The sequence below is a fragment of the Bipolaris maydis genome (assembly GCF_028858645.1).
Source record: "Bipolaris maydis strain C4 unplaced genomic scaffold PSV08scaffold_16, whole genome shotgun sequence".
NCBI classification, from domain to species: domain Eukaryota; kingdom Fungi; phylum Ascomycota; class Dothideomycetes; order Pleosporales; family Pleosporaceae; genus Bipolaris; species Bipolaris maydis.
In genome coordinates, this window is record NW_027093872.1 from 1263309 (window position 1) to 1290757 (window position 27449).

A 27449-nucleotide genomic window follows, 5' to 3' on the forward strand; every position below is an offset into this window, starting at 1 on the left:
GGACAAAGAGGGTACACCCGTGGCTACTGTCTCGAGGGATTAGAGGAGATGATAATTCAATGGCAACTCGCAATGATGAGAAATTGGGACACGTTGATTGGTCGGAGGGGTCCAAGTACATGGGCACTTGGACGTGTGCACAAGACTGACGCACGTGATGACGGGTATAGGCAGCTGTGCTTGAGTTATGCTCGAGTGTTGGTTGGGCTGATGCGTGGGTAGAGAGGGTGAAGACGTGGCTGAGAGTAAGCACGCTGGAGTAAGGAAAAGAACGTCTGGCGAACAAGCTTGTCGCCAGACCGACAAGAGTGTGCGCGAGCGAGCTTTGTGGCCTAGAGGAGGAAAACAAGGTGAGCAAGTGCAGTCGACATTGTCTTTGACTGCAGGCTGCTCCGTGACTGCGATGGCGTTTTCCGGAGTGGGTGGACCGAAGCGTCATACATGCTAGTCGACGGGCGAATGGGCGTGTCATTCGACAAGCGGCGGGTAAGATCTGATAATGTGAAATACTACTACTTGGCTGCCTTCCATGGACAGCAAACGGCCAGCGGGCCAGGGCGAAAACTCGATTCCAGACTGGAACAAATCAGGACGCCGTAGCCGGGCTCCACCAGAGACATGGAGTCCCACGCAGTGACAGTCGCATGTGGTCGGACATTCACCCGGGCGTGGCCAGCTCGGCGCGGCATGCCCAAAGTCCAGCGTCGGTACGTAAGTAGTCGACAGACCCCATGGCAGTAGCGTGCCCACGCCCTGGTCTCTGGCCATCGTGGCATGATTTGTCGAAGCGGCGCCGGTGTTCCATCTTTTGTTGGGCAGGGCAGGCAGTGGGTGGGGGGAAAGTCATGTGTCGGGCGGGACGACCCCCCCTCAGCTGAAATCAGTCGAGGCGACGCCCGTGCTCCAATCTGATAATGCACCAAGATTATCAGATGCTGCTGGCCCGCCTTATCAGATGGAACATGCACATGTCCATGCATGTCGCCCGTCTCCCCGGTCTTCTCTTGCATCATCGACTTTGCAGCCCGTCCATGTCCCTCGCGTCCGTCCCGCGTCCGGCGTGTGCGCGACAGGTAGAGACGAGCTTGTCGCATCGCGCATCCGGGTCGGTATCCACGCGTCTTCAGCAGCGAACACTCACCTTCCATCGCATGCCCTCTCCGTCCAGGGTGCGTGTGCGTGTGCGCGTGCCTGGCTACTACCGTGTGTCGCCGGCTGCTAAGTAGAATCTTGGCGTCGTGCACATGAAGCGCACGTCACAGGAACATGGGGCGCCAAGACGGGGCTATCGACTGCCCTAGCCTTCCTCTCAAACATTGAGTGCTGCCAAATCACCAACATCACTCCCATGCTTCCGTGCTGTCCCTCGTAGCCCGGCAGTTTGTGCTGCCATTGCTTTCTTCTTACCGTTGTTCGCCTCCCCATGACGCTTCCTTAGCACGAGACGGAGCCTACATCTCAGCCCGCCACCATGCCAGACTACACAGACGATGCGAGCTCGGAAAGCCAGCCTCTTCTTGACTCCGACGACAGCGAAATCGAAGAGACGTGCTCCATCCTCCATAGCACCCAATGGGAGAGACACGTAGAGCCGTCCCTGGCAACTGTCCAACCCCAGGCCTTCGAGAGCGCCGCTCTATTTCGTCAGCGCTTCATTCGCCAGATCCTAGGCTTGAACCCATTTAGAACATCCTACTTTACCCTCTACAGGCAGCTGGATGACACCAGCTCCAAGGCCGTCCTAGCCCTGGCTATCATATTCGCTGTGCTTGCAGGCCTGCCACTGCCCTTGATAGGCGTCATTCTAGGCCGCATCATCAACAATTTTCCGCCAAACGCGGATGAGCTGAGACATTTGCTATACCGCCTCATGTCCGTTGCGGTTGGCTACTTTCTGGTCACCTGGGGCTGGTCCGTATGTTGGGCCGTCACGGGCGAGCGTGTCAGTAGAAAAACCAGAGAAAGACTTCTCCATCGTGCTCTTGGTATGGACATGGCCTACTATGGTGCGTTTCGACTCGACTATCCATTCGATTGAGTACATCTTAACTCAACATGCCCATCAGACACTGTCGCCCCGGACTTGTCTAGTATCCTCACCGAAAAGACTCAAACCATCCAGCTTGGAACCTCGGAGAAAGTAGGCCTCTTCATTGCTTCAATCAGCTACTTCATCTCTGCATTCACTGTAGGCTTTTTGCTCAATGCAAAGCTTACCGGAGTAATGTAATCATAGTTTGTACCCAGTGCGCGCAAACGTCGATTGACAACATCAGGTTCTTCACCGTAATACCTTCAATGGCCTTCGTTGTTTGCTTTGGCACAAAGACCGTTTCACATCTTACCAAACAAGCCTCAATATACACCGAAAAGGCTTCTTCTGTCGCAGAAAGCGCCATTCGAGCAGTCCAGATTGTGCAAGCCTTTGGTCTCTTTGAAAGACTCAGCGAAGAACATGCCCATCATCTTCGTTCTGCGCTCAGGATAGGAGTGAAGAAGAGCTTTGCAGGTGCCCTCATGCTTGGCTCCGTCTACTTTGTGGCTTACGCAACCAATGCACTTGCATTTTGGTATGGCCATCACCTACGACATGGCAGCGCTGAAGCAGGAACCATCTATGCTGTCGTTTTTCTCATTCTAGATGCCTCTTTTGTCGTTGGTTCTTTTGGGCCCTTTATACAAACATTTGCAATGGCTGCTGCTGCCGGAGCTGCAGTACTCGACGTCCTCGATCACCCCATCTCCGACATTGACGTTTACTCTGCCAAAGGGAAGCCGGCCCAAAAAGTGCATTTTGAGGGAGAGTTGGTGCTCTCGGCAGTTTCATTTGTCTACCCCGCTCGGCCTACTGTTCGTATCCTTGACAGTGTTGATCTACGTCTCAAGCCTGGGCAAGTCACGGGCCTTGTTGGTCCATCAGGGTCTGGAAAGGTAGGCAGATTGTTTCCATAAATGTCTGGAAAGAACGTGCTGACATTATTCAAACATTAGTCTACCATCGCCTCCTTGCTCTTGCGCTTGTATGATCCTACATACGGCAACATTAGCCTTGGCAAGGATAACTTGAAATCCTTCAACCTTCATAGTTTACGCTCACACATTGCACTTGTCACACAAAACCCGGTGCTTTTCACTGGATCTATCCTTGACAACATCAAACACGGTATTCCCCAGAGAGAACTTCAACATCTTACTGAAGATGAAATACTTGCTCGATGTCAGACAGCAGCAACCGAGGCATACTGTGACTTTTTGGAGCGTCTGCCCGAGGGAATTCACACCAAGATTGGAACTGGCCCGCAGTCGCAGCTCTCTGGAGGCCAAAAGCAGCGTATCACTCTTGCTCGGGCATTAGTCAGGAACCCATCTCTACTTCTCCTAGACGAATTCACAAGCGCAATGGATGCCACAAGCGAGGCTGTGGTTCTCGAGAATCTACGACGTTCCTCAGCTGCCACCGGCCGAACTACCATCATCATTGCACATCGCCTTGCTACTGTGAAGGATGCAGATCGTATTATCGTGATGCGGGATGGCACTATTGAGCAAGATGGAAAACATGAATCTCTTGTTCAACAAAGAGACGGTACATATGCCGAGCTTATTAGAGCACAGCAATTTGAGAAAGGCCGCCCATCTGCTGTTTCGTCAACACGTTCTAGTCTACGACACTCCCACAAGGAAGACGAGCGAGCGCCAGACGATGTTGAGGAACCAGACTCGAGAGACTCGAGCAAAACGGGCAATCAGCGCAAAATGAATGCTGTGGAGCTGATTGGGAGGTCGTTGTCTTTGAGCCGCCGTGAAGCACCGGCGATTGCCCTCGGTCTATTTTCTTCGGTGTTTAGTGGTGCGGTTATCATTGGAGAGGCGCTCATTTTTGGAAATCTGGTTCAACTTTTGAACGACACCAGCGGGTCTGACGATACTACGCGCCAAATCTCCTTTTACTGTCTGCTCTTCTTTCTTCTGGCCATTGTGGCTTTGGCCTCTCACTCTTTTGGAAAGACGGCTTTCGGTATTGTATCCGAAAACCTTACTTTACGAGTCCGGGACCTCTCTTTCCGGACCATCTTGCAACAGGATATTGCGTGGTTCTCCAAGCCTGGACATTCCCACCATGCGCTCATGTCACGATTAAACTCGGACAGCGGAAGTATCAGCGGACTATCCGGTGTTATACTCGGGACGATCTTTTCGATCGCAACTTCAGTGGTTGGCGGCATCATTCTAGCTCATATTGTAGCCTGGAAGATTGCCATCGTGCTACTGGCAGCCGTGCCTGTCATGCTTCTTGCTGGCTTCCTCCGTCTTCGCATTTTGGCCATTGCAGAGGACCACCACCAGACTGCATATAATGGAGCGGCAGCCCTGGCGTCCGAGGCAACATCTTCAATGCAGATTGTCGCAGTCTTTGGCCTTGAAGAGCACTTCTTCCAGGCCTATAGGGAAGCAATTCGGAAACCGTACGAAGAGCATCTTCGATTTAGCATGCTGGGTAATATTTTGTTTGCATTTTCTTTGTCAATCACTTACTTTGTGTACTCGTTGGCCTACTGGTGGTAAGTAACATCATTTCCTGTTGCGATTGCCAATCAAAAGAGTGGTGGACATACACAGCATGCAACTCATATGCTAACGCTATCTAGGGGCTCTAAACAAGTACGTAGTGGCAACTATTCGCAACGAGACTTTTTCATTGTGCTCCCAGCGTTGCTGTTTTCCGCCCAATCTGCAGGCCAGCTGTTCAGTCTGGCACCAGAGGTGACACGTGCAAAAGCTGCTGCGCAGAGCGTATTTTCACTGCATGATGAGAAGCCCACAATCATGAAAGAGTGCATGTCTTCGCCTACAAATACCACGCCAGACACTGTGGGCCTGTTATCTGAATCTACAGCTTCAGCTTCATACGGTACTTTTGGTGTCCGAGGAGAACTCGAGTTCCGTAACGTCAGCCTTCACTATGAGAGTCGACCGACTGTCCCTGCCTTGAATGATGTGTCTTTTCAGATCCGACCAGGCGAGAACGTGGCATTCGTTGGCCGCTCAGGTAAGAGATTCTCGGAAGACAGTAAGATAATGGCTGATTTTGTTGTAGGGGCTGGCAAGTCAAGTACGATTCATCTGATAGAACGATTCTTTGATCCAACATCTGGGCAAGTATACCTCGATGGCCAGGACATTCGCCAAGAACCTGTTCGTGACCACCGCGCCCGTCTGGCGCTAGTGGTAAGTTGATCCGATAATTATCTCCCATTCTTCTAACCTGGAATGACTGACGCGAGTAGGAGCAAGAGCCGGACCTCTTCCCAGGTTCAGTCAAGTTCAACATTGGGCTTGGTGATCGCCCAGGCACCACCAGTAGTGATGCAGATATAGAGCGTGTGGCCAAAGAGTGCGAACTGCACAACTTCATCATGAGTTTGCCAGAAGGCTATAACACCGAGGTTGGAGCGCATGGTTCCAAGCTGTCAGGCGGCCAGCGTCAGCGTCTCGCTATCGCCCGAGCACTCATCCGTGATCCGGAAATATTGCTGCTCGATGAAGCAACATCACAGCTTGACGCAAACACGGAGAGGGACATAAGGAGAGCGATTGCCGCTGCTTCAAAGGGTCGGACAACAATCATGATTGCCCATCGACTAGCAAGCGTACAACATGCCGATCGCATATTTGTGTTTGATGCGGGACGAATTGTTGAGCAGGGCAGACACGACGAGCTCGTGGCTCTAGGAGGCATCTATGCAGGCATGGTTGCTACGCAGGAGCTCGACTAAGCGTTTGTCATCAAGTCAAACTTTTACCACATAGCCACGTTGTTTCGTATTTTTTTTTCTTAAAATTTCTGTACAACAACAGTATGGATTGTATTATACACATGTAGCTCGGTATTTCTGTATTTCTTTCCTGTCTGTCACTTTTCCTATTTTTTTTGTCTTTGCACAAACACCCGGCGGAGCGTGTTGCTAGTTAATCATGTATTGAATAGTGTTAGGATAGGCTTGTAGGCACATCAAACAGACAGTTATCTTGGCCGCCGTGCATCGGCCTTGTTGTGCAGTAGATAAGCGCTTGGTTTTGACCGACATCCTTTAGTACTAATGTCTAGGCCCTTGCCGGTAGTGTAGCTTCTTGTGTATATACTTACGTGGTTGAAGTGGATCTGGGGCGTACAGTAGACTATTGGGGCTGGTCGAATCCAAGTACGTACTTACTGCGGCATTTCACTGACTAGGATCCATGACCACAAGTGTGCACGTGCTACAGCAATGTGGTTGTGAATCTGCTCAAGCATACAAGTCCATTCTACCCTTTCTACTACAAAGGTAGTAGCACACCAGAACATTGGAGTATTGGCAAAGCGTCAGTCCCTGAACGCCTCCTCCGTCATCAGGGTCAGCCCATAGGCAGCACACAACATTTGTGCATTTCAGAGCGATCAGCGTTTTGCAGTGCATGTTACTAGCCCAAGGCGAGCAATAGCTCCGACCACATGCACGCACGCACACGTATCCAAGGGGGGAACTCTAGGAGCAATAAGTTAGTGTGTAAGTATGAGGCAGCCCAAGGCGCAAAGGCCGAGGGCGGTCCGAGGGGCGGGCAGGCGAAATCTCTTCATCTAATCAGATGAACTGATGATTTTCCATCTGATAATTCTCATCAGCCAAGACACACTTGCTGGGATGATTACCCACCGCACCCCACGCCCAATACGCACTTTTTGCAGCAAAGACGGGGGTTTCAAGCGCTGCGGGGCGACATTTGGACAGAAAATTTTTTTTGCACGCTTGATGCGCGTCCGGGGGCGTTGGGTGGTCATATCGGGGATTTGTCTTGGGAGAGCAGGAGACTCATCTTATCAGATGGTGTGTGTCGGAAGATCAGTGACATGGGGGGGGGGGGGGGGCGCTTCGGCCATCCAGCACGCTTGGGCTAGCGAATCGCCAGTTTTGAGTGGCACCCACTGCAACTCTGCCTGGCGCCGGCCCGCAAGGGTCTTTCTACATCCACAGCTAGTTTCCTTTGTTACGAAAAGACATCGGACCATTGTCTGACGAGAGGGGGGGGAGTGCTGCATGGGGGCCCTGGGATGGAGACATGGATCCAAAACTACGCCCAAAGGACGGGTCCTGGGCACGGCTGGCCGTGGTCTCCCCTCGCCCGGCCTACAATACATACAGAAACAATGGCCACCGCTGTTGTTTTCCCTTCCCATACCACGAGTGAAGGACAGTTTTTCGCCTTGACCAAAGTGCATCTGGGACGTAGCCAACTTTGTAAGTTGCTCCATCGCAAACTCATGCCGTTTGTTCGCGTCGAGTGTAGACGTCATTGTCCAATCCATCTGATATGATTAAAAAAAACCGCTGACAGCTTGCGGTTGTGCCTATAGCGCTCTAGATTCCTGTTGGACTTGCGCAGTGACTGAACCCCTCTTTCACACCTCCACGCATTTAACCAGCGTTCAAGTCACAGTGACAAGGTAACCAAGGTACGTCACTCGATACTTTGCTGGTTCGACAGCACGAGGCGCGATTTCGGAACATTAGCAACCAAAAAAAAACTGACAGCCAACAGTGCTACTATACACACACCCACTATACCCCACCATGAGTCCTCACGTGGATATGTCGTCGGGCTCGCCGGACGGTGCAGCTCCAGCGGTGCAAAAGGCATTCAATGGCTTCCTGACAGAGAACATTGATGAGAGCCAGTTCCCCGCTTTGGAGAACCGATCGCACCTTCGATATACCCCGCAAGACGAGCTGCACGACATGATTTGCGTTGGTTTTGGCCCGGCGTCGCTGGCCATTGGTGTGGCTTTGCACGATGCGCTCGATGGGACAGATGGCTCGCTGGCCGATGTTCAGGGCCTCCAGAGCAGACCGCCAAAGGTTGCTTTCCTGGAGAAGCAGCCGCAGTTTGCATGGCACGCCGGCATGCTGCTGCCAGGCGCAAAGATGCAAATCACTTTTATGAAGGACATGGCGACCATGCGCAACCCGCGCAGTGAGTTTACCTTCCTCAACTACCTGCACCAAAAGGATCGCCTAGTTGAGTTTGCCAACCTCAACACATTTCTGCCCGCGCGTGTCGAGTACGAGGACTACATGAAATGGTGCGCCAGCTGGTTTGAAGAGGTTGTGGCATACAGCCAGGAAGTAGTCAAGGTGATGCCTGAGAAGTCGGCCAGTGGAGAAATCACCAGCTTCAACGTCATGTCGCACAACCACCTCACGGGGCGCACTGAGTCGCGAAGAGCAAAGCATGTGGTGATTGCTGCGGGAGGCAGGCCCAACATCCCTGCGCCTTTCCCTACCAACCACCCCAGAGTGATTCACTCGTCCCAATTCTCGTACATGTCCAAGCAGCTTCTCAAGGACCACGATGCACCCTACAACATTGCTGTCGTTGGCAACGGCCAGAGCGCTGCTGAGATTTTTGACTTTTTACACGCAAACTACCCCAACTCACGCACACGACTCCTGATCAAGGGCGGCGCACTGCGACCTAGTGATGATTCACCATTGTGAGTTGACATGCACTGCGAATATGTGTGTGTGTGCGTATATAGGAGAGACGAAACTAACCGACACCCAGCGTGAACGAGATCTTCAACCCCTCGCGGACCGACTGCACGTACAACCGCGCGCCAAAGCTGCGCGCAACAACGCTAGTCGAAGACAAGGGCACAAACTATGGCGTCGTGCGACTAGGGCTTCTCGAACACATCTACGAGACTCTGTACATGCAGCGCATCCGCTATGGCAACTCGCCTGCGGAAGAAGCCCACTGGCCTCACCGCATCCTGCCCTACCGACGGGTCATGGACGTGACAGAGTCGCCGGTATGCCAGGGCGGGGTGCGTCTGCACGTCCAGGACTCGAGTGCGCTGTACTTTTCCGAGCAAGCGGGGGGCCAGGAACGCAAGGAGACGCTGGACGTTGATGCCGTCTTTGTTGCGACGGGCTACCTGCGGGACCTGCACGAGACGCTGCTCAAGGACGCCAGACACCTGATGCCTGGGGGCGAGCTGGAAGGCGCCAAATGGCAGGTGCAGAGGGATTACCGGGTCAACTTTACGGAGAAGAGCGTGGGTGAGGATGCTGGGGTTTGGCTACAGGGATGCTGCGAGAGTACGCATGGTGTAAGTCTTGCCTTGTCCCTTGTTCTTCCTTTTCACTTCCCTTTTGCACCGTCCCTCCCGCTCAACTGGGTTTGGCTAACAGGACGCGCATAGCTGAGTGACACGTTGCTTTCAGTGCTGGCGACCAGGGGAGGCGAGATGGTGAGGAGTCTCTTTGAGAAGCCGGCAAAGTGGGATAACGGCCATGTGTTGGGTGGGTATGAGGTGCGCGAGTAAAATGAGAGAGAGCAGAAAATGTCCGAGGTTGCTGCCCAATGGCTGCTACGACGGCGATAATGACGACGGCAATTGTTTGTTTGCGCCAATGATTACGCTGAGGAATGAGGTCTAGGCTTGATGATGTGTGATGATTTTTTCCCCAGTCTCATTGCAGGTCACGGTTGTGCTTGCTGATGTCACTAGATGGATGGATGGATGGATGGATGGATGGATGGGATGGAGGAATGTGTGGGTACTAATCTCAGCCGCAGTGACGCGCACGAGGCGACCTTTTCCGGCCAGTGGCATGGCTGCCCAAGGCCGTCGGCGTGTCTGTTGGTGTTGGCAGGCCAGGAGTAGTCAGTAGTCGGGTTGGTATGTAGCAGCACTGTCGGTGCTAGCACTGGCGCATTGCTGGAGAGAGGCGGCCCAGCAATGACGCCACGGGCGAGAGAGCGAGCTGTGGCAGGGCATGAAGAGGTTGGCTGCATCCGTCGCTAGCGTGACCAAGCAGAGAAGCCCAATCCATCGAGGTTGCAACGGCGCCAACCTCAGCGCTTCGGGTACGGCTGACCTCTGCCAAACCATCCTTTTGACCCTGTGTGAATATTGCCCTGGGTGCGCCTCGTTCGTCCTGCTGCTCACAGGCCTCTCTGCCTCGGGCCACAGCAGCAACTCCAGCCCATCCTCGCGGCCGCTGACCACGTAGACACGCACACACACACACACACACACGCACACCCCGCAACAGCCACACCCGACTTATCTCCCTCTCCCTCTCCCTCCCTCATCCACACACTCTCTTACACGCCCACACGCACTACTACCCTCGACCCTCCTAGACGGGACTGGCGCGCCCTCCCCGTCTCGTCTCGGCCGTGTACCCTGGACCACCTCTTGCCATAGCACCACCACCACCACCACCACCACCACCACCACGTCAACCCCGACACCCACGCCCACGACGACGGCCCATCACCACCCGCTCCCTCACAGGCTCCGCGTCCATCGGCATGCTCCGCTCCCAGTGAAGCGCTCAATCTCGTCTCCCGCCGCGACTCCGTCGCCCACCCACCGCCCCGACGTCATGGAGCCCCAGTGGACGGCCTACTCAGACACTCCGAGCGCCCGATATTCGCACACGATGCAATCGCCCCCGCACACCTCGCGGGATGCCAGCCTGTCGTCGCAGATGAAGCAGGACGCCTATGCAACCCCCTCCCGCCAGAACTCAATCGCCATGCAATCGCCCGCTGGTGCTGGCGGTGCTGCTGGTGCTGCCGCCGCTGCAGGCCCCCGCCCCGAGTACAACGACGGCGACGGTGACGTGCCTATGGAGGATGCCTACAAGCCCAGGCTCAATGCTGCGCGCCCAGCCCAGCAGCAGCGCCACTCGCAGCAGTTCATCCAGCAAGAAGAGAGTGCTGCCGCGCGCAGATATTCGCCCATGAACCTCTCCCCCACATCGCCCTACTCGGGCAACCCGCAGCAGGGTGGTCAGAGCTATACCAGCTTTACCCCTCAGTCCCAGTCCCAGGCGCAGGCGCAGACACAGGCCAGCCGCCAGAGCCCTACGCGCAACAATCCCTACATGTCGCCGCCCAGCAGCTACTACTCTCCGCCATGTATGTTGAGCGTTGCCTGCCCTAGCCTGCTTTCTCTACACCCCTTCGTATACTGATTGTTCTTTTTTTTGCTCTAGCCTCCCGACCACATGCGCCCCAACTGCCTCCCATCCAGTCCAACATGGGCCAAGAGAGCTTCTACCCGCAATCTGCGACGGCACAGCTGAATGCCGTGTACACCAGAGACAACCGCTCACCGCGCGCTACTTCCAATTCCAGCTCAAATCCTCCACACCTGCCGCCCATTGGACGAGGACCAGTTCCCAAGTTCGAAAAAGTCTCCAACACTGCCGACTTGCAGCCCAAGATCAATGCCCAACCGCCATTCCGTCGCGCCAACCCAGAGGGAGGCTTCATCAGCGTATGTATCACTCCATGTCTGATCAGCGAATTTCCACTGACATGATTGAACAAACAGCCCCTCCAAGCTCTCACTGCCCATCTGCCTATGACGTACAAGCTGTGCAATGGCGGATTCAACTACCAATCGTCGCGAAATCCCCGTCGCGTTCTCACCAAGCCGAGCAAGGGAGTCAAGAACGACGGTTACGACAACGAAGACAGCGACTACATTTTGTATGTCAACGACATTTTGGGGTCGGAGGAGTCTGGACACAAGAATCGCTACCTGATTTTGGACGTGCTGGGACAGGGCACATTCGGACAGGTCGTCAAGTGCCAGAACTTGAAGACGCAGGAGGTAGTAGCTGTCAAGGTGATCAAGAACCGGACAGCATACTTTAATCAGAGTATGATGGAGGTCTCTGTACTTGACTTGGTAGGGGTTTTTTTTTCCTTTACAGAATACTGTGGGCAGCTGCTAATGAGAACGTAGTTGAACAAGCAGATGGACAAGAACGATGACCACCACCTGCTGCGACTGAAGGACACGTTCATTCACAGGCAACATCTGTGTCTGGTTTTTGAGCTGCTGAGTGTCAACCTTTACGAGCTGATCAAGCAGAACCAGTTCCGCGGACTGTCGACGACCCTGGTTCGTGTCTTTGCACAGCAGTTGATCAACGGATTGGCACTGCTCGGAAAGGCCAAACTCATACATTGCGATTTGAAGCCTGAGAACATTCTTCTGAAAAAGTGCGTACACCCGTCTTTATATCCGAGGAAGCATCTAACATCATAACAGCCTTGAAAGCCCAATCATCAAGATTATCGATTTCGGCTCCGCATGCGATGAACGTCAAACTGTGTACACGTACATCCAGTCACGATTTTACCGGTCACCAGAAGTTCTGCTTGGTCTACCATATTCGGCTGCAATCGACATGTGGTCACTGGGTTGCATTGTCGTTGAGCTGTTCCTCGGTCTGCCACTTTTCCCAGGCTCATCCGAATATAACCAGGTTTCGCGGATAACAGAGATGCTCGGATTACCACCGCACTGGATGTTGGAGATGGGCAAGCAGTCTGGAGAGTTTTTTGAAAAGTCGCAGGATGAGTACGGTCGCAAGCAGTACCGACTCAAGTCGATGGAGCAATATTCCAGAGAGCATGGAACCAAGGAGCAGCCTAGCAAAAAGTACTTTTCCGCCACGACTCTGCCAGACATCATCAAGAACTACCCCATGCCGCGGAAGAATATGAAATCCAACGAGATTGAGCGAGGTGAGCAGCATCAATTCCATATTCAACTTTTACAACTAACATGTGGTAGAAATGGGCAACCGAGCTGCCTTTATCGATTTCGCTCAGGGATTGCTAAACCTCAATCCCCTCGAACGCTGGACTCCAGCTCAGGCGAAGCTTCATCCGTTTATCACACAAGCCAAGTTTACTGGGCCATTCGTACCTCCAATGACGCTCAAATCCAGCTCAAGCCGATCGCCAGCACCAGGCGTTCAGGAACAACAGCGATACGAGGGCTTGAGCAGACAACGACAACAGCAGCAGCAGCAAGCAGTCGCGCAGCAACAACAAGCGCAGGCAGCCCAACATGCCGCCTATGCAAACATGCAGATGAACCAATACGCTGCCGCACAGAGTCCGCAAGCTCAGCAAAATCCCTACAACATGTACGGACCTAACCATCAAGGTGCACCGCCACCTTATCCCTCGCAGGCAGCACAATATGGTCAGCCCATGAACATGATGCAGCCGCAACAGCCACGGCAATATAACCAACCTCAGAACCTGTATGCGCAGGCCACGACTCGTGCCGGACGACAAAGGGCAACGACAATGGATCAACAACAGTCGGGCCAGTCAGGAATTCCACCTGCGCTGCAGAGGGTTATGAGTCACTTGGATCCTAATGCGCCGGTGCGCCTACAGCCATCACCTGCATACTACCCACCTCCACCCGATGGCGCACCAGAGAGCGCAAGCAGCGCCAGGCGAAGAGGATCGCGGGCGGGCAACTCGAACCGTAACCACAACTTTGTGCGCAATCTCGAAGATCGCACACTCGAAGAAGGATTTGTAGGCCAAAACCACTGGCAATGATGAACTGGATTGTTGCACTGATACACAAAGACGGGAAAAGGCGCTGTGTGCAACACGGAGATGCGGCGTATTGATTTCTTGTTGATATCCCCCTTTCCCAATCCCCCCAGAGTTTGTTGGTCAGCAATATTGTCTATGGTATGAGTAGGAGAATATGAGGTATGGAAGCTAGAAGCACAACTCGGAGGGACCGCGCGGGCCGCACCATTGTCCATGTCGGTTTGCAGGAGGCCATACGGCACCATACTGCGAGGCTCAGCCCGCTCAACTGGCTTTGCATGGATTCGCAACGGGCGCTTGTGAGTTAGGGCGATTACTTCTGCAGATTGCACCGAAAAAAAATCGACCATGGTGGTAAGTTGGTAAGCACCTTTGACCAGACGTGGTTACCTGGACAGAGGATGGACTGGTTCCCGCGTGGGACGGGAGGGAATAAGAGAGTGGGTGGCACGGAAATGGTGATACCAGAGGTGAAGGATGTGGTGGACGGCGGCAAGTGTGTGTAATTCTAGCAGTTTCCCCTTTCCCTGACAAAAACGCTTGTTTTGGCTATGCCAGTTGTTGTAGCACTGCGCGTTTGCTTTGGTGTGCGCCTTGAATGCGGGCTTTTTATTGTGTATTGATACTTAGTCCCGAGTTTTGTGCTGGATCTAATTATTCTGATGACATACATGATGGCGATGCTGGAGGAAGAGGCGGAGGATGGAAACTGTTGAAAATCCAAAAAAAATCTTTGCTGTTAATATTCAATTCTCACAAGATGACTGCGATATGCCTGCTGCCTTGGGCCCTCTGGGGTGAGAGAGAGGCATGTTCGCGTCCACATTGGGTTAGGCGCGGGGCACACAGTCATGGCTTAGCGCTGGCTCGAAATTCGGTTGGAAAGTTGCAGCAACGCGGGCAGAAAGTGACTCTCTGTAAACCCACACGGCGCCCGCCACCCATACAAAACCCCCCCTCGATCCCTCGGGCAAATTCCCACTCTCGAGACCAGCAACCATGGCGTCCCGCTTCTTTGCCGCCAGCGACAGCTCCTCGGACGAGTCCAGCGAGGAGGAGCTCTACTCCAACGACGAGGAGTCTGAGCAGGAGGACAGCGAGCAGGACTCCGACGATGATTCCGATGACGACGATTCCTCGGACTCTGGCTCGGATCTCGGTGCCGCCAGGTTCTTGAAGGACGCCGATAGCGAGAGCGAGAGCGACGACGAGGACGTGAACAAGGTGCTGAAGAGCGCCAAAGACAAGCGCTTCGACGAACTCGAGGCGACGATTCGCCTGATCGAGAATGCGCAGAGGATCAACGACTGGGCCGTCATTTCTGAGCGTATGTGGAATGTGCGTCTTGGCGGGGCAGTGGGACAGATGTGCTGACATGGACACATACAGAATTCGACAAACTCATCCGCCAGGTGCCTACCCTTATCAAGCAGAACGATGGCAAGATCCCCAAGCTGTACATCCAGGCCATTGCCGACCTCGAGACGGCCGTCATCGAGACGCACGAGAAGCAAAAGGTCACGCCCAAGAAAATGAACGCCGTCAACGGCCGTGGTTTCAACGCTGTGCGCCAGAAGATCAAGAAGCACAACCGCGACTACGAAAAGGACATCAATGCGTACCGGGAGAATAAGGAGGAGTTTATGCGCGAGGAGGAAGAGGAGGTTGTGCAGGCGCCGAAGGAAAAGAAGAAGAAGAATAAGATTCCCCAGCTCGCCCCCGAGGTCGTGGACCAGGCGACAGACGACGGCTTCATCACCGTTGGTGCTGGTGGCAAGGCTGTTCTGTACACACCCGAGGGCATTCTCAAGCACCTCCGCGCCATTGTCGAGCAGCGTGGTCGCAAGAACTCGGACAAGCTTGAGCACATCAGGACACTGGAGAAGCTGTTCGACGTGGCCATTAACGACTACCAGAGGATCCGCGTTCTACTGACTCTCATCTCTACCCGCTTTGACCTGACATCTGGCACTGCCAGCCACATGCACCAAGATCAATGGAAGCTGTGAGTGTGCCTTGAACAATTTGCAATGACTTGCTCGCTGACTTTGATCCAGTGCCGACCAAGAATTTGGCAAGCTGCTGCAGATTCTCGAAGACAGCAAGGAGATTGTTGTCATTGAGAACGCCGAGGAGTGGGAGGATGACGAGAAGCTGCCTACCATTACACCAGGCGAGATCTTCCGCATCCCTGGCAGCATTGTTTCGTTTGTTGAGAGGCTCGATGACGAGCTCACTCGCTCCCTCCAGCACATCGACCCGCATACCTCTGAGTACATTGAGCGCCTCACTGACGAGGCCCTCCTGTACGCTCAGCTTGTGCGCACCCTGGTGTATGTCGAGAAGTTGAAGAAGAACCCCAGCCTAGAATTGCCCCAAGAGCCACTTAACCGCATTGTCATGCGGAGATTGGAGCACGTCTACTTCAAGGTATGCATTTACTTTACCATGGCAAGCAATGATTGAGCTAACGTCTGCAGCCCTCGCAAGTCATTACCATCCTCGAGAACAACGTATGGAAGGCTATTCCCGACAGCCTCGACTCGGAAATCACGCCCCGCTCCATTTCCAACGACACTGCCTCGCTGGTTCAGACTCTGTGCACATACCTCTTCCGCCATAGCGAGGGCATCATCCGCGCTCGTGCGATGCTGTGCCAGATTTACTTCCTGTCTCTGCACGACCAGTACTACAAGGCCCGTGACATGATGCTCATGTCCCATCTGCAGGAGACTATCAGCAACTTTGACGTCAACACCCAGATTCTGTTCAACCGTGCGCTCGTCCAAGTCGGTCTCTGCGCTTTCCGTGCCGGACTGGTTTACGAGGCGCAAACCTCACTGCAAGAGATTTGCGGCAGCAACAGGCAAAAGGAGCTTCTCGCACAAGGTCTGCAAATGCAGCGCTACTCACAAATCTCACCCGAACAGGAGCGTCTTGAGCGCCAACGACAGCTTCCATTCCACATGCACATCAACTTTGAGCTACTAGAGTGCGTCTACCTGACCTGCTCCATGTTGCTTGAGATTCCTCTGCTCGCACAACTTGGTTCATCACCGGACCTAAGGAAGCGAGTGATCAGCAAGACATACCGTCGTCTCTTAGAGTACCATGAGCGCCAGATCTTCACTGGCCCTCCTGAGAACACGCGCGACCACGTCATGCAAGCGTCCAAGGCGCTATCTGCTGGAGAGTGGAAGAAGGCTGCCGAGTTTATCAACTCAATCAAGATCTGGGAACTCATGGCCAACTCCGAAAAGATCAAGGAGATGCTGTCTGCGCAGATCCAAGAAGAGGGTCTGCGAACATATCTCTTCACCTATGCTCCTTTCTACGACACACTCGCCATCTCCACACTAGCGGGCATGTTTGAGCTCCCAGAGCGCAAGGTCTCCGCCGTCGTGTCAAAGATGATTTCCCACGAGGAACTCGCTGCGGCGCTTGACCAGGTCAACTCGGCCATCATCTTCAGAAAGGGTGTTGAGCTGTCAAGACTCCAGACTCTGGCGCTCAGTCTGTCAGACAAGGCATCAGGCCTCATCGAGTCCAACGAGAAGACGCTCGAGCAACGTACACAGGGCACAGCGAATGCGTTTGAGAGGCAAGGTGGACGCGGTAACCGTGGTGGTAGGGGAGGCGGTGGCCGCGGTGGCGGCAGGGGCGGTGGCGGTGGCCCAAGGGGAGGCAGGAATCAGCAGTTTACAGGCGGTGCGTTGGGACGCGCTATTCAAGCTTAAGTTTAGACGTGTGTGTATGCATGTGTGTCTACCTCTTCTCTAGCATCTATGGGGGTTTTCCACACGGCGAAATATATGAAGGGTTTTTTTTTCCTTCTCTCTTCTTCATTTGATAGGACTAATTACCCTCGCCGTCTTGTTTGGTAAGGGGGTTGATGGGCACGTAGCTAGTTATTCCTCATGTGTTATATGACGACGATGATGATGATTATGAGGTTTCTATTGGCTAGCTAGCTGGGTTTAGATGGAACTGGGTGTCCATGGTGTGTTAGAAAAGTGCGATGGGAAGAAAAAAAAAAAGTGGGAAAGCTACATGGGAAGCAAAAATGAAGATCAAAAAGCGTTCCAATGACATGTATGTAGTACCATTTTTTGTTCTTTCAGGCTGTGACTAGTCACTGTTCATTCGAGTCTGGTGTATATGCTGATATTATGTGCCCGGTAAAAAATCAATTTGAATCTAGCCGGTCGTGTATTTTGCTAATTTACGATTATTTTTTTTCCCAAAAATCCAGTGTGTGATGATTTGTGAATGTGTTGAAGACAAAGAAAAAAGATTTCGTGGAACAAGGATAACATCACGACATTTCTCCTTGAGGGTGGATTGAGAGTAGGCCATGAGGTCTGAGTATCCTGATCAATGCCATTAATGGATCAAAAGTGGGGTGAAGAATGGATAGCCATAGCATTGGTTGATGTTGGAAAGAGGAAAAAAAGGAAAAAAAAAGGCAGAGTCCATTGGGACTCGTTACTCAGCTGTGGACGGATGGATGATCGAAATCCAGACCTCCCGCAATTTTGCTTGATGCAAAGCGGGCGCTCTACCACTGAGCTATACGCCCTTGGTGATTATGGACAATTTAAAAATATTGTACAATAACTATGTACTGTTTGAACAAAGCAAAGTTCAGCAGCCCGGAGATAGCGGACTCAACCGCCAAGACCCTGTCGATCCACCTGCCAGACGCCAACACGCCAGATAATACGCGACTCTGCAACTTCACCAGACTCCAAACAAAGCACCTGTCGTTATCGCATTGCATTTTGCTTCCCCTTCCATACATATACACCACCGGTTGGTGCGCACCGAACCCCACCCCACCCCACCCCTTCCAATCGAACAAAACATGAAAGTGCGAAAAGGCGTGCAATGGCCTGGTGTTGCCGTAGTAATGGTTGCACTCTTGTGTGGAGTCGCACGAGCATCCATGGGCGACCATTTGCCCGAGTTTAGGGAGTGTGTGCGAGTCTGTACGGAGGCGAATTGCGGCGAGGGCAAGGCGGTTGATATCCGTATGTTTGTGCTTTTTTTTCTCAATTTCACCACGATGTTCCTCATGATTTTGGGAGTGGGGGACAAGAAGGGAAAGTAGAGATAGTAGCTGACGGGATGAATTAGCACTCCACCGCCGCCTCCTCCTCTGGGACTGCCCCTCGGAATGCGACTACACGTGCCAACACATCATCACGCAGCAGCGGCTTGCGCGCGACCCGCCGTACATGCAGCCCGTGTACCAATTCCACGGCAAGTGGCCGTTCTACCGCTTCCTCGGCGTCCAGGAGCCGTTTTCCGTCATCTTTTCGTTGTTCAATTACCTCGCGCACGACTGGGGCATGGCGCGCCTGCGCGAACGCATCCCGGCGTCGTATGCGCTGCGGAAATACTACTTGCTGTTTGGCTACGTGGGGCTGGCGAGTTGGACGTTTAGCATGATATTCCATACCAGGGACACGGGGCTCACGGAGAAGCTGGATTATTTTGCGGCGGGCGCCAATGTGCTCTATGGGCTTTACTATGCGCCCATTCGGGTTTTCAGGCTCGATCGCCCGGAGCCCAGGAAGCAGAGCTTGCTCAGGCTGTGGACGGGGCTGTGTATTGTGCTGTATACGCTGCATGTTTTGTACCTGTCGCTGTGGTCGTGGGATTATACGTACAACATGGCTGCCAATGTGGTGGTGGGGATTATATCGAACATCCTATGGAGCGGCTTCAGTTATGTACAGTATAAGAAGATTGGGCGCACATGGGCGGTTTGGCCTGGTATCTGCGTTGCGTGGATCGTCATGGCGATGAGCTTGGAATTGTTGGATTTTCCGCCGTGGAAGGGCATGATTGATGCTCACAGTCTGTGGCATTTGGGCACCGTGGTGCCAACCATCTTGTGGTACAAGTACGTCTTTTTTCTTCCCCCTTTTCTTTCGTTTTCAAACGCAAAAGTTTCATGGCTAACCCGTTCCCCTCACAGTTTTCTCCTCCGAGATGCGCAAGAGGATATTGCAGGTACGCGGCTTAAGGATTAATGGAAAAAGAGAGACTTTACTTTCTCTTGTCTTTTCTTTGTTTTTGAGAAATCTTTCTCCTATTGTCTTATCTACTACATGTGTACAGCTCCGTCACTTACCACATGCTTTCCAGGAAACCTGCCAACAACTACGTCTCGTGGGGGCGTTTGGAAAGACAAGCATTAAGATGTTTGGGTGAACCCATCGACGATTGAGGAAAAAAAATTACAAAATCATGCACTACCACTTGGGTAGTTGACTTGTTTGATAGTTATCCAAAGTCTTTCGCATGTTCAAATACATTTCAGTGTCTGCTAAACACATGTATTAACTGTTTTTGCTCGTATTGATGAAAAAAAAAAGATATCGTAATCTACGCCGTTGTGCCCAGGAGAGTGGTATAGAAATGAGAGTGTGAGGTTTCTATTAACCCCAGGAAAAAAAAGGACGGGAAAAACAAACCCATGGGCAAAAAGAGGAAAGCAAAAAAAAAACCAGACAGAAGAAGAGCGCACTCTGTGATCCAGGCCGTAAATAAAAAACCGTTGATATATACATTCAACTAATAGTAGAAAAAAAGAACGAAAAATGTGACCCGCACATTGTCTTTTTTTTTTACTCATCGGGAATATTCAACGGCGCGCCCGTCCACTGCCCGCCCGTCAAGCCCCTCGTAAAAGCCGTAATATCATCTCCTGCCGTCTGAAAAAACACGTACAAACTATCCCACGGTTCGGGCCCATGCGTGTCCTTGTACGCCGTAACCGTCATGTGGGTGCCTCCGAGCGCCTGCACGGGCCCGGCCGGATCCGTAATCGCAAAGGTCTCGTCTGGGACGAACGTGGTGTTTTCGCCCGCATACGTCACGTTGTAGCCCTGGATTGTGCGATCGGCCATTTGGGCGTAGAAGTAGGTGGTGTAGCCGAGCGAGGTGATGGGGTAGACGTTTCCTATTGCGGCGTTGGAGGCGTTTTGCCACGAGTTGATGGGGTGGGTTTCGGTCGAGGGTAGGCTGACGTTTGTATCTTTCCACCAGAATTCCACGGCGTTGTTCTTGTTGGCCATCATGGCGTACGTGGTTGTGCCTTCGCCCCAGGAGTAGCAGCCCACACCTGCGTGACCGTTGAAGCCCGCCCATGGCTTGATAGAGACCCATGTGTCGTCCTGGCTCCCGCTGTACCATGCGTATTGTGCAAACGTCGAGTCGTCGGTCGCGTACCAGAGATTCATTCCTTGTGAGTTTTCAAACGGCTTGGTGTTGTTGAGGCCAGAGGCGGTTGGAAATTTGGTGTAGTCTTCATCGCCGTAAAAATTGCCTTTCCAGCAGGCTTGCAGGCCCGTGGTGGGTGAGTCAAAAGCTTTGAGGTTAAGGTCGTTGAGGGGGCCATCTTGCCAGATGTCAGTAATGTTGTCTTGGGTTACTTGTCTGATGGTGTTGTTGCTGTCTATATAGAAGATGTGTGTCTTGTATTCGTTAGCGAGAAACCAATGAAAGGATAAACAAGATCACCAACATATTGTGTGGCGTTGATCGCAAAGGCCACAGCGGATATTGGCGATGCGTCTTTTACGCCGCTCGCTACGGTCTGCGCTTTTGTGCCACCAATCCACCTTTGATCAGTGCCGTACTGCATGAAACGAATGTCGCCTGTATAGTGCTGAAAGTACAAAGTGAAGATTTTGCGTTGGCCTTGATTCCACGATTCTCCAGCAAGCGCAATGCCAGTGCCGTTGAACGCGCCCTTCTTAGACACGTACTTGGCGCTGAGAGCGCCGCCAATACAGAATTCCGGGTCTTTGCGACAGGAAGGATCGGCTGAGTTGTCTCTATATTTAGAGTTAGCACGCCACGACTTGGAAGTGGTTAGTAGAATCATTCTTGTAGGACATACGAATCATTGTTTTCCAGGCCGAGACCCAAACCGAGACCTAGAGCAAGGCCAATAACGGCGAGAATAATCACTCCGAGCAGGATAAAAAACGTTCGCTTCTTCAACCCACATTTCCTGTCCTCCTTTGGCGGTGCAACTACTGGCTCAGGAGCATTCTCGGGGGCATCAGATGGATCGACGTGCTCCTTGAACCCATAAGGTCTTACGTGAGGCGAGGCGAGGGTAGTCCCGCCATGTGATGAAGGAGACATTGGCCGGCCGGCTTGAGGGTATAGGCTGAACTGGCCTGGTACAACTTGAGGTGCTGAGAAGTCTGGTGTTGGGGCGATAGCGGTTGCATGTTGATTTTGTGGAGTCTCTTTTTCCGTCGAGTACCTGTGCTAAGTTCAGAACAATGCACAACGGTATTTTTTTTAAAAAAAAAAGCAATTTGCACGTCTCGTTCTCTGAGCAGATGTAGATGGACACGAGTTGAATCAGTCATGCACATACCCTTGTTGGTAGATTTCGTAGTTCTGTGGTGGTGGTGGAGGGTGCCGCGAATGCTCCAGGTCGTACGGCAGCGGCGGTGACACAGTCGGCGGGGAGCTTTGGCTTGGGTAGGATTGCGACGCGATCGGTGAAGGGTACTGTTGGTCATGTTCCTGGAACTGAGGAGGAGGAGAACTCCATTGACTCTCTCTGTAACTGTGGGCACTGCTCAAATCGTCACGGTATTCCTCACGTCGATCCATCTTGACCCATTGAAAGGATGAGAAGGGGCAGGAAGGGTGGGTCAGGCTCTTAACAAACAGGTAGGACCCTAACAGTGGGAGCTCATGCCGGGTGGGTATGTAGCTAATACAGTTACGCCATGGTCGGCTAATACGGGAAAGCGACTTTGAAGTGTCAAGTCAGGGTAAAACGCATAATAAGAACGCCTGCATGCACCTGGGTTACCCATTTACGCAGCTAGGCATACCGCTTACACCCACAATAAGCAACAGCTGTTAATTTGTGTCGATTGTCAAGCCAATGGGGCTTGGCTGGACTGGACTCATCGTCAGCACAATCATCCGTGCATGGAGGAACAGCGATCGAGGTTGCCCATTCGTCGCTGGCGAAGCATATGCATTGAGTTGCTATCATAGCTTATACCACAACAGGCCAAACATACTATGCGATCGGCCAGCCGGTTATCTCGTATAACCGTCCTAGCTTTCCCATGGGAACAGGAGCAGACGGCGTCGCCTGCTAAAACTCGCCCTCGATTTACATAGGTTGGGCTGTGCAATGACGAACCGAAATGCGAAAAGAAAGGCGGTGGACTCCTGGAAACTCACCAGTGTAACCTGAAAACGGCTGTCACAGCTCGAGCCGGAGGTGGCGTCGGGGCTGGAGGGCAGGCTAAGATTAGGTTGGTGATTCGTGGATGGGTGTCTCCCGCACGCACTGCCCCTCGCGTCGGTCCCGCTGATCGTAGCTCAGCTGGGGGAGGAAGAAAGCTTATTATTTGCCAGTTTGGACAGTGGTGTGGCGGAGGGAGCGGTTGGGGTGACTTGGTTTTGGGACGGGGCGGAAGAGTGCTGAAGCACTTCCGGCGACCCCGCAACGGCAAACTTCGACGGAGGGCCCGGCTTACCGCCAGTACAGTCGGCTTTGGGATGCCTTCAGACGGCGATGCTAATTTGTGTCTTTGGCCCATTGGCATGCTGTGTGAATGGGGTTGTGGGTGCGACTATGGGTATGGTTTGTGAAGCTATTCACTAGCCACTCGCGCACTACGTAGGTGGTGCACTTTGTTACATCCCGATAGGTAGCTTCCCTCGGCGAGCATCGTGCCATCAGGCCGAGACTCGAATCTAAACTTTGCAACCGAAAAGTCTTGACTGGGAATAGATGCGCAGGGTCAGCATTAAGGCCCTTGTTAGTCATCTTAGGTGATCCAAGACATGAAGATCAGCAAGTGCGGAAGGAAAAGGGTAGAAAACGACCCGTTTTCTATCCTGCGCATCCAGAAAAAGCAACCAAGAACGGAACAAAGCCATACAGAGTACATACGCTTCGTGTCTCTCAGACTTGTATGGTCACTTGGAGTGCTGGAATCTCTTTTGCCGAGAGGCATTTGCACAGAAGCACTGACCGTTGGCAATGGCGCGAGTAAGTACCATGCTCTCGACGCCCGAGCATTATCAAGCAAAGACACCGGATATGTCGCGTTTCAGTCATGTCGCATTGGTGGTTCGCTAGTCGATGGTCTTTTAGAAAGGCCGCAAAGTATTGTATTGTATTGTATTGGCTTGTGCCTAGAGGAGTGGTTTGGCACGCATTGCTCCGAGATGCGTGTTGCAACATGCCTGCTTGGCTCACATTGTCTCGAAGATGTAAACAGAGCGACATCAAACAACTCTGATACACCATTTGCATTTTCGAAACCAGAGTCGGGTGAATACTTCGGTACAATCTGGACTGCCTTCGGAAATGTTTGCGTAAGGTCGCCAAACGTTGCGAGGAGGAGAGACTCGTTTGTGTTCAGGGAAAGATGGCCAGGCTACTCATGAACAAGGCATTTCAATTTGGGTGCCTTGAAACATGTCTTTGGACTAAATGCTGTATACGAGATGATCAAACATTGAGGAAAAATACCTGTGCCGCCGAATGGCATGTGCAAATGCGAAGCATTGATAGTAAGTAGACATCTGCGAGACGCGCTAGACATAGGTTTTGTCATCAGTAAGTAACTGCCGCACTCCTACTATCCAGATATTAAACTGGCTCGAGGGGTACGCAATCAATAGAGACAACGGTGAGAAGGCCACACAGACTATAAGGGGCTCGACTGAGTGAAACGTCGCTATGGCACGCAGCTAGGTATGCTTGCGGTCCCGGCTTTCTGAGCCAAGTAAGTAGGTATGGCAGAGTACTGTAGGGTTGCGACTCGCATTTCACACATGACCAAGCCAGGTCTTTGCATCGCGTAAGTACACCATGTACTCCAAGCACTTTATGTCGATGCGCCACGGAAATGATGGCAAGAGACGAGGCTAGCATCGGCGCTTTTGAGATTGCACTGAAAAGGTCATAGCGGAAGTTGGGGTAGTGGCTGTTGGTAACCCGACACAAGCCTTGTTCTCTGGCGAAGGCGGAAGATATACTCGCGCAGCGTCGAGCTTACCACTATCGAGCAAACCATACGCTTTCTCCTGTCAGATGCGGGCGCTTTTTGGCTGCCATCGTCCCGTCGGCAGCCGTGGAGTGTATTGTATGTACGGGGTGTATCGAGGGTTGGTTCATGGCACGGGGAGGGAGGCCGTATGACGGTCATCAGGCCAAGTGCCGGTTGGTACGTGACGTGAGAAGGATTGACAGCTGGGCTTGGTACGCCGCAGCAATGGCGCGAGATGGTGTCAGACTGGTCAGCATGCGCTCTCAGCAGGTGTGGACGGTGATGAGGATGTGGGTGTGCGTATACTTACGTAGATGGATGTCACATGACCAAGAAGATAGTCACGTGAACATTCACAGGGAACGCCTGCACGGCCACAGTCGGACCGCCGCCGCAGCCAAAAAAGCAAAAAGGGAAAGTGCGAGGATCAAATGAAATGAGTCAGGCATGACGCACAGTCCTCTCAGCCCACACAGCCCGCCCGCTCTCTCCGCCCGAAACCAGGCCAGGCGAGACGGCGACGGCCCTTTCTCTGTCCCCTTTGCACAGACACACATCCATCTTGTCCATCTCACCCTCGCCTTCACCACCTCCCCCAGCACTGAAGACGCGACCCCCCTCGCGCTCTCCAGTGACGCGCTGCACACACACGCACATACCCACCCGTTCACGGCATCCATAGCGAACATCCCTCTCGCTCTGTCCGGCCCCTCCCCCCACTTCAGCAGCCGACGCCGACCCAAGAGCACGGCAAAACCCCGCGCGACATCTCGCGAACATTCCACCCATATCCACCAGGACCAAGGAATGTGCTGCTACTCCCCCACAATCATGGCTTTTCCCCGGTACTCCAACCTTCCTAAGATCGAGAAGTCGGGCGACGTTGTCGGCACTGCTCGTCGCGTCTGAACGCGGCGTCCACATATCGGTTATTTTCTCTCCACCTCCCTAGCCTGTTGGTCAACAAAAAAACAAAAAGAAAGACTGCACGCCCAAGGACACCTCTCTCCCTGTAGACTGTCCCGGTTGTTTGCATTCACAAGCGTTTGCTGAGTGACGTCGGAATCCACGCGACCCGCCAAAGCCTTCACTTTCACCATCATTGTGCGTTGCGCACAACGGCTGCGACCGCTTTGTTCGCTTCAGCCGACGAATCGACGCTCACCACAAGCTCATTCACGCCGCCCTATTTGCTCCCACAAATCCCCTGGCACTAGTCGTCACATTCGGCTCACCCGGACAGCTGAACCGTGGTTTTCCAACACCGTGACGTAGTTTGTCTTCTCTAAAATCCCCTCCACATATCACATTCCTGGGCCACCACGCTCTCGAAAACTATCGCGCCTCTCAACAACACCTGGTTACAGAGACATCCTCCCATCAGAAACCTAGCACTTGTTTTCATCGCACCCATACCACACAATACCATGGCCCATCCGAAAATACCCGCCAGCGTCATTCTGTCGCCGCGCGAACTAAAACTGTACAAGCGTTGGCAGTGCTTGCACGCAAACATCCGACCAAATGAGCAAGGCTACATTCCCACAGCCGGCGAGTACGAAGACTTTCAGCAATGGCTGAAGCGACAAGACTCTGGCTATTTTTCCGACATATTCGACGACATTACTGGCCACATCGCGCCTCCCACTTCCGGAACCAACAAGTCAACGTCAAACTCGCCCGTCGCATCAGTCTGCCAGCACACTATGCACCCGACAGCAGCCGGCCAACTCCAGTCCCGATGCCCTGTGTGTACAATTGATATGCACGTCAAGTACATGCACGTATTGTCGCAAGCCCTCGAGAATGCAGGTGGTCGTGCGCCATCATGCACTCTGACTAGCTCCGAGCATCAAGACACTGTCTACAATGCGTGGTGCAAAGGCAAGATCGGCGCCCTCAAAGAACTCTCGGTTATTGAAAACATGGCTGCACAAGAGGCTGAATGGTCAGCACGACATCCAGAAGAGAGTCACGAACATGCACAAACCGCGTCCAAGGCACTAGATCTGTATTGGGCCGAGACCACAGGACGTGTAGAGGAGCGATCGCGTCCCAAACGGGATTCTGCCGTTGCATTCGCAGAGGACACGGATTTTGAGCCCGGAAGACCTAATCCGTACTTTCATCGGAGATCACCGCGCTACGAACCCGGCAAGTACACTGTGGTTGACGATGATGGTGACGACCATGACGAGGACATGATCTCAGAAGACTCAGAAGACTACTCCCACGTAAAGAGTTGTCATGTCACTGGTGCTGAAGAGCCAATCGCCGAATTGCTTGAGTCATTCCAGAACCTTGACACAATCAATGAAATCGAAGATGACGATGGCGATAGTGACTGGGAAGACGTCGAATCTGACGACGAGTACAGTGATGAGGATAGTGAGGGCAGCTGCACGTATTGGGAAGTTGAAGACGAGGCCAGCTTCATCGTTTTCGGCGAGGACTGAGCTATTTCCAGCGCTAGCCTTGTACAAAGACTACCATCGCGACGCCAAATTACATGCCATAAGGTCACTGTATCGAAGAAGCACACTTTTTGCAAAAGGCGGAGGTGCATATGAAGGAGGAAGCAGGAAAGACACGCGCCCGGTTCGGGGATAGAAGAGCATCACCCAAGAGCAGAGGATTACTCATTCGAACTGTACATATACATTCAAGAGCCATTCAAGATTAGAGCGAAGAAAGGGTTCAAAGTGCTTGTCCCTGGCACTCTATCATCATGAAAAAAAAGACATGACATTACCCGTAGCATACAACATGCACGGCAGAGGTTCAACAGGAACTCTCTAGTTATCATCAGTAGCAAACAAAAAATCAAATTTTAAACAATTTTCTCATATCTTCATCTCTTCGTGATTCATTTTCTCGTGCAAGAGCGATATGGTGCGCGTGAAATATGCTGCTACCAAAATAGACACAAGTACACGAGACCATGCATTGTCGCCTCAGGTT

At 52.7% G+C, this 27449-nt stretch overlaps 7 protein-coding genes and 1 non-coding gene across 8 annotated transcripts; 6 read left to right on the top strand and 2 right to left on the bottom strand.

Annotated features, from left to right (window-relative positions):
- Positions 1–1456: 1456 nt before the first annotated feature.
- Positions 1457–6102, top strand: PSV08DRAFT_211057 (P-loop containing nucleoside triphosphate hydrolase protein). The gene is made up of 7 exons (XM_014217858.2): positions 1457–2006; positions 2067–2226; positions 2277–2931; positions 2992–4562; positions 4650–5050; positions 5099–5229; positions 5289–6102. The coding sequence occupies exons 1-7, from the start codon at positions 1472–1474 to the stop codon at positions 5775–5777; spliced, it is 3942 nt and encodes a 1313-aa protein (XP_014073333.1). The 5' UTR covers positions 1457–1471; the 3' UTR covers positions 5778–6102.
- A 1508-nt stretch (positions 6103–7610) lies between these two features.
- Positions 7611–13431, top strand: PSV08DRAFT_252081 (kinase-like protein; the record flags this gene model as incomplete). Its single annotated transcript, XM_014217853.2, has 10 exons — positions 7611–8530; positions 8602–9148; positions 9242–9341; positions 9650–9721; positions 10189–10971; positions 11049–11332; positions 11390–11749; positions 11807–12066; positions 12116–12594; positions 12644–13431. The coding sequence occupies 10 exons, from the start codon at positions 7611–7613 to the stop codon at positions 13429–13431; spliced, it is 4593 nt and encodes a 1530-aa protein (XP_014073328.2).
- Positions 13432–14430: 999 nt separating this feature from the next.
- On the top strand, positions 14431–17168 carry PSV08DRAFT_356635 (eukaryotic translation initiation factor 3 subunit 8 N-terminus-domain-containing protein; the record flags this gene model as incomplete). The annotated part of the gene is made up of 4 exons (XM_014217869.2): positions 14431–14758; positions 14821–15436; positions 15489–15861; positions 15912–17168. The coding sequence occupies 4 exons, from the start codon at positions 14431–14433 to the stop codon at positions 17166–17168; spliced, it is 2574 nt and encodes an 857-aa protein (XP_014073344.1).
- A 759-nt stretch (positions 17169–17927) lies between these two features.
- PSV08DRAFT_t71 lies at positions 17928–18010 on the bottom strand. The gene has a single exon. It is a non-coding gene; the product is annotated as a tRNA-Ala (tRNA).
- A 160-nt stretch (positions 18011–18170) lies between these two features.
- On the top strand, positions 18171–19767 carry PSV08DRAFT_231798 (Per1-like protein). Its single transcript, XM_014217857.2, has 3 exons — positions 18171–18461; positions 18568–19339; positions 19415–19767. The coding sequence occupies exons 1-3, from the start codon at positions 18296–18298 to the stop codon at positions 19467–19469; spliced, it is 993 nt and encodes a 330-aa protein (XP_014073332.1). The 5' UTR covers positions 18171–18295; the 3' UTR covers positions 19470–19767.
- Positions 19768–19982: 215 nt separating this feature from the next.
- PSV08DRAFT_211072 (uncharacterized protein) lies at positions 19983–23512 on the bottom strand (the record flags this gene model as incomplete). Its single annotated transcript, XM_014217887.2, has 6 exons — positions 19983–20896; positions 20962–21278; positions 21344–21718; positions 21836–21858; positions 22666–22729; positions 23466–23512. The coding sequence occupies 6 exons, from the start codon at positions 23510–23512 to the stop codon at positions 20067–20069; spliced, it is 1656 nt and encodes a 551-aa protein (XP_014073362.1). The 3' UTR covers positions 19983–20066.
- Positions 23513–24935: 1423 nt separating this feature from the next.
- PSV08DRAFT_405593 (uncharacterized protein) lies at positions 24936–25455 on the top strand (the record flags this gene model as incomplete). Its single annotated transcript, XM_014217886.2, has 1 exon — positions 24936–25455. One exon carries the CDS (start codon positions 24936–24938, stop codon positions 25395–25397), a length of 462 nt encoding a protein of 153 aa, XP_014073361.1. The 3' UTR covers positions 25398–25455.
- A 342-nt stretch (positions 25456–25797) lies between these two features.
- Positions 25798–26632, top strand: PSV08DRAFT_337824 (uncharacterized protein; the record flags this gene model as incomplete). The annotated part of the gene is made up of 1 exon (XM_014217843.1): positions 25798–26632. A coding segment is annotated over exon 1 (674 nt), but the record flags the coding sequence as incomplete, so codon positions are not given.
- Between the last annotated feature and the right edge of the window lie 817 nt (positions 26633–27449).